The sequence below is a fragment of the Chaetura pelagica genome, unplaced genomic scaffold, assembly GCF_000747805.2.
Source record: "Chaetura pelagica isolate M959 unplaced genomic scaffold, ChaPel_1.0 scaffold2305, whole genome shotgun sequence".
Taxonomy (NCBI): domain Eukaryota; kingdom Metazoa; phylum Chordata; class Aves; order Apodiformes; family Apodidae; genus Chaetura; species Chaetura pelagica.
The window spans coordinates 2776-7331 of NW_009953357.1; the positions used below are offsets into that span (position 1 = coordinate 2776).

At 62.2% G+C, this 4556-nt stretch overlaps 1 protein-coding gene across 1 annotated transcript in view; it reads right to left on the reverse strand.

Annotated features, from left to right (window-relative positions):
• Positions 1-4556, reverse strand: part of LOC104389225 (spectrin beta chain, erythrocytic-like) — a 14252-nt gene that overhangs the window by 221 nt on the left and 9475 nt on the right. The window contains 8 exon segments of the mRNA XM_009998182.1: positions 1704-1824; positions 2093-2202; positions 2293-2489; positions 2582-2666; positions 2753-2891; positions 2968-3212; positions 3296-3670; positions 3753-3957. Coding sequence (XP_009996484.1) covers positions 1704-1824; positions 2093-2202; positions 2293-2489; positions 2582-2666; positions 2753-2891; positions 2968-3212; positions 3296-3670; positions 3753-3957 — 1477 coding nt within the window.

Sequence of the window (4556 nt, forward strand, 5' to 3'; positions counted from 1 at the left end):
CCCGAGGGACCCCTCCTGTGGTGGCCACCCTGTGTGTGGGTCTCTGCTGACAGGGGGGGGAGTTCCTGGCAGCTGGGAGGTGACCATGTCCCTGAGCGGGCAGAGAAGGATTGTGTCCCCAAGCAGACGGGCAATAGTCTTGTCCCCAGGCAGACAGAGGGGAACCTGTCCCCAGGCAGGTGGCAGTGGCCATCTCCCCAAAAACGCAGAGGATCGTGTCCCCAAGGAGCCAGCAGATGCCTGTGTCCCCAGACAAAGGGCAACCCTGTCCCCAAGCAGTTGACAGTAGAAGCGTCCCCAAGCAGGCAGAGGGGACCCTGTCCCCAAGGAGCCAGAAGATGCACGTGTCCCCAAGTAGATAGAGGGGACCCTGTCCCCAAGGAGCCAGAAGATGCCTGTGTCCCCAAGCAGTTGACAGTAGAAGAGTCCCCAAGCAGACAGAGGGGATCCTGTCCCCAAGAAGCCAGAAGATGCATGTGTCACCAAGCAGGTGACAGTGGTCATGTCCCCTAACAGGCAGAGGAGTCCCTGTCCCCAAAGAGCCAGCAGATGTCCATGTCCCCAAGCAGGCAGAGAGGACCCTGTCCCCAAAGAGCCAGAAGATGCCTGTGTGCCCAGGCAAATAGAGGTGACCCTGTCCCCAGGAAGCCAGAAGATGCCTGTGTCCCCAAGCAGATAGAGGGGACCCTGTGTCCCCAAGGAGTCAGCAGATGCCTGTGTCCCCAAGCAGATAGAGGGGACCCTGTCCTCAAAGAGCCAGAAGATGCGTGTGTCCCCAAGCAGATAGAGGGGACCCTGTCCCCAAGAAGCCAGAAGATGCCTGTGTCTCCAGGCAAGCAGAAGAGGCAGAAGGGTTCCTGTCCCCAGGCAGGCAGAGCAGGCAGGAGGAGCAAAGGTTTTGGCAGCGAGAGCACAGGGTGGCTGGCACACTGGGTGACAATGCCCTGAGAGTGGCAATGCCCTGGGGGGTGACAATGCTTTGCAGAGTGACAATGACCTGAGGGGTGATGATGCCGTGTGGGGTAATGATGCCCTGCAGGGTGATGATGCTTGGGAGGGTGATGATGCCCTGCAGGGTGATGATGTCTTGCAGGGTGACGATGCCCCATGGGGTGATGATGTCCCGTGGGGTGATGATGTCCCTTGGGGTGACAATGCCCCACAGGGTGACGATGTCTTGTGGAGTGACAATGCCCCACACAGCGATGATGTCCTTTGGGGTGACGATGCCTCACAGGGTGACACCCCCACAGGGTGATGATGCCCAAAGGGTGATGACAGCCCAAGCTGCCGTGTGTGTCCATTGGTGGCTCAGCCCAGTGTCTCCTCCTGGGGTTCTTGGAGAGCCAGGTGCCCAAACCCACGCCGTGTCCCCAAGGATTTATCCAGGGACACCTGTGGCCTTGCTGACAGCTGAGGATGGAGGCAGGGATCTGCCCACCCTGGGACAGAGCCTCCAGCTCTGGCCATTGTCCCCATCCCAGAGCCACCCATGGGTTCCAGCCTGGTGACAGGGAGCAGGGATGCTCTGGTGGGAGAAGGTGCAGTGCTTGCCCTGCCCTTTTTGGGGGTGATTCAGCATTTATTCAACACAAGGCAAGGAGCCAAGGGGAAGGGTGAGGGGTGCAGGGAGACATCAGCATGCCAAGGTGAAGGTGAAGGTCACGGGGTCTGCTGGGAGCCTGCGGGACATGCGGGGAGACATTTTGTGGTGCCAGGGAAGGAGAAAGCTAAACTGGAGAACTGACCGGCTCTGGTCCATCGGCGGTGGGTGAAGTGTCCCGTGGGCTCGTGTCCTTCCTCTTCTCCTCCTCCTCCTCTGACCTGCCACAGGAAAGCAGCTGGATCAGCAGCCCCAGCAAAGCACCACACACTCCCCCAGAATTCCCACTGGGATCCAGGCCTGCAATCCCATCCACACGAGGGATGAAAGCCCCGGCATGGCTCGACCATCTCCATGGACATTTGCTGCTCCCAAAGGGAAAATTCCTAAAATATCCCTCAAAGTTCTAAGGAGAAGGATGATGGAAACAGTGCCCGGGTGTCCCTGTCTGAGATGTTGCCACCTGGGAATGGTGCTGGAGTCTCTTACCCGGCCTCCAGCTCCCCATCCAGATCCAGGCGATATTCCGGAGCCTCGGAGCGTCTTGTCCCATCCCGTCCGAGCCCCTCGCTCAGCGTCCGCCCGCCCAGGAGCTCCAGCTGCCAGGGAAAGGGGACAAAAGAGTTAGTGGGGAAACTGAGGCAGGGGATTGCCAGGACCAGCCAGGTCCCATCCCAAGCCTTCCTCACCGTTGTCAGCTTCCTCAGGGCAGCGATCCGCTCCTCCCAGGTGGCTGAGGACTTCTCGAAGGCTTCGTGCCGCTTCAGCAGCTTCTCCACCGCGTCCACCGTCTGCCCGTAGTCTCTGCTGGCCAGGTAGGGCTGCTGGGCCATGAGCCACGACTCGGCCACCGAGGCATCCCGGGAGAACTGGCAGACCTCCAGCACTGCGGGCAGGGACGGGCAGGGCTCAAGTACCCTGTTGTCACCACCCCCCAGCCATGCCGTGGTCCCCCCCCGGGACTGCTGGAGCACTCACGTAGCCGCAGCCGGTCCCAGCGCTGCTCCCAGGTCTCCATCATGGCTTTCCTCTTCTCCACCAGCTCCACCAGCTTTGCCTTGATCTGTGAGGGGACACCATGATTGAAGGGACACCATGGTCAAGGTGACACTGGTGACACTGCCCGTGCCACACCCTGGCTGCCCTCACCTCAGGCGAGTCCTGGTGCTTGCGCTGCAGCAGCTTCTTGCCCAACTCGATGCAGGTGGTGAAGTTCTTGTCCCGGGCATCCACCTCAGCCCTGATGCCTTGGTGGTACTTCATGAGCAGCTCCACTGAGGAGACGTCCCTGGAGACAGAGAGGTGTCGGTGGTGCCCTGGGTCCCAGCACTTGGGCACCAGGTGTTCACCAGGCACCACCCTACCTGGGCTTCTCCTGCGTCTCGATCTGCCGGACGGTGCTTTCCATCCAGGAGAGCAGGTCCCTCACCATGCTGAAGAAACGGTGCTTGTCAGCCGTGTCCTCCAGCCGGGTCCGGCGCCCGCTGCAGGCCTCCAGCAGCTCCCGAAAGGCTCGGGCCACCTCCTGCTCCTGCTCCTGGATGCCAGCTGCCTTCTCCCCGGCATAGGAGGTCTGGAGACGAGCGGCCGTCTCCCGAAACTGCTGCACCTACCCGGTGGAGAACGTGGGAGATGTTGAGCGTCGGTGGTGGCAACGTTGGACATCCCACCAGCTCCAGTGTGCAGCCTCACCTGCGTCTCCAGCAGCCGAAGGTCCCGTTCGAAGGCGCTGTGCATGCGGTGGAAAGCTCCCACCGTGCCCGCGTCTTCGCCCAGGTCCTGGGGCAGCTCCTGGCGCCGGTTGGCGATGAGGCTCAGGAGCTCGGAGCCATCGTAGAAATACTTGTGGAGGTCGTGGGAGGCGGCCAGGAGCTGCATGCGGGTGTCAATCAGCTCCAGGAGGTCAGCCCAGCTCTCGTTCAGCCCATCCTTCCACTCGGCCATGGTGGCCGCCTCCGCGTGTCCCGCGTCAATGAGGTCCTCGATGGTCAAGTTCACCCGGTCCACCCGTTCCTGCCCCACGCTGCCCGTCTCCCGTGCAAACTCCCGGAACTTCTCCCGCAGGAGCTGCGTAGGGAGGAGAGGAGAGTTGAGTTTGCCCCCCACAAAAAGCAGCCCCACCTCGGCGCCGCCCTCCTCCCCCCCTCACCGTGACGTGGTCCAGGTCCTGCCCCATCTCCTGGGAGGAGGCGACCACGTCGCGCTCAGCGATCCACTGCTCCAGGTCCTCCACCTCCCGCTTCAGCTGGAAGAGGTGGGACATGTTCTCCAGGCGCCGGTGACGCTCCTCAGCCGCCTCCTTCAGCCCCGCGTAGTGCTTGTCCACCTGGCCCTGCAGCCGGATGATCTGCTCCCTGCACGGCCCCGGCACAGACACCCCAGTTCTCACCCGGCAGATGATGTTCTCCAACCCGTCTTGTCAACCCAGGCTTGTTTGGATTTGGGGTTTTTTTTGAGGGGAGGGACCCACTCTGTGCTCCCCATGTGTCCCCTTGGCCACCGTGGCAGCAGGAGGGAGGTGCTGGGGCAGCTGAGACCACCAGAGCACCAGGCAAACTACCCACCCAGCCTGGTGCTGTGGGCACAGGGCTGGCCAAAGGGAGAGGGGACATGTGGGGCTGCCCCAAGGGACAGGAGGACACATGGGGCTGCCTTGAGGGACAAGGGACACGTGGGGCTGCCCCAAGGGACAGGAGACACGTGGGGCTGCCCCAAGGGACAGGGGACATGTGGAGCTGCCCCAGGGGACAGGGGACGTGGGGCTGCCCTGAGGGACAGGAGGACCCATGGGGCTGCCCCGAGAGACAGGAGGACACATGGGGCTGCCTTGAGGGACAGGGGACACATGGGACTGCCCTGAAGGACAGGGGACACATGGCACTGCCCCAAGGGACAGGGGAAACGTGGGGCCACCTTGAGGGACAGGAAACACATGTGGCTGCCCCAAGGGACA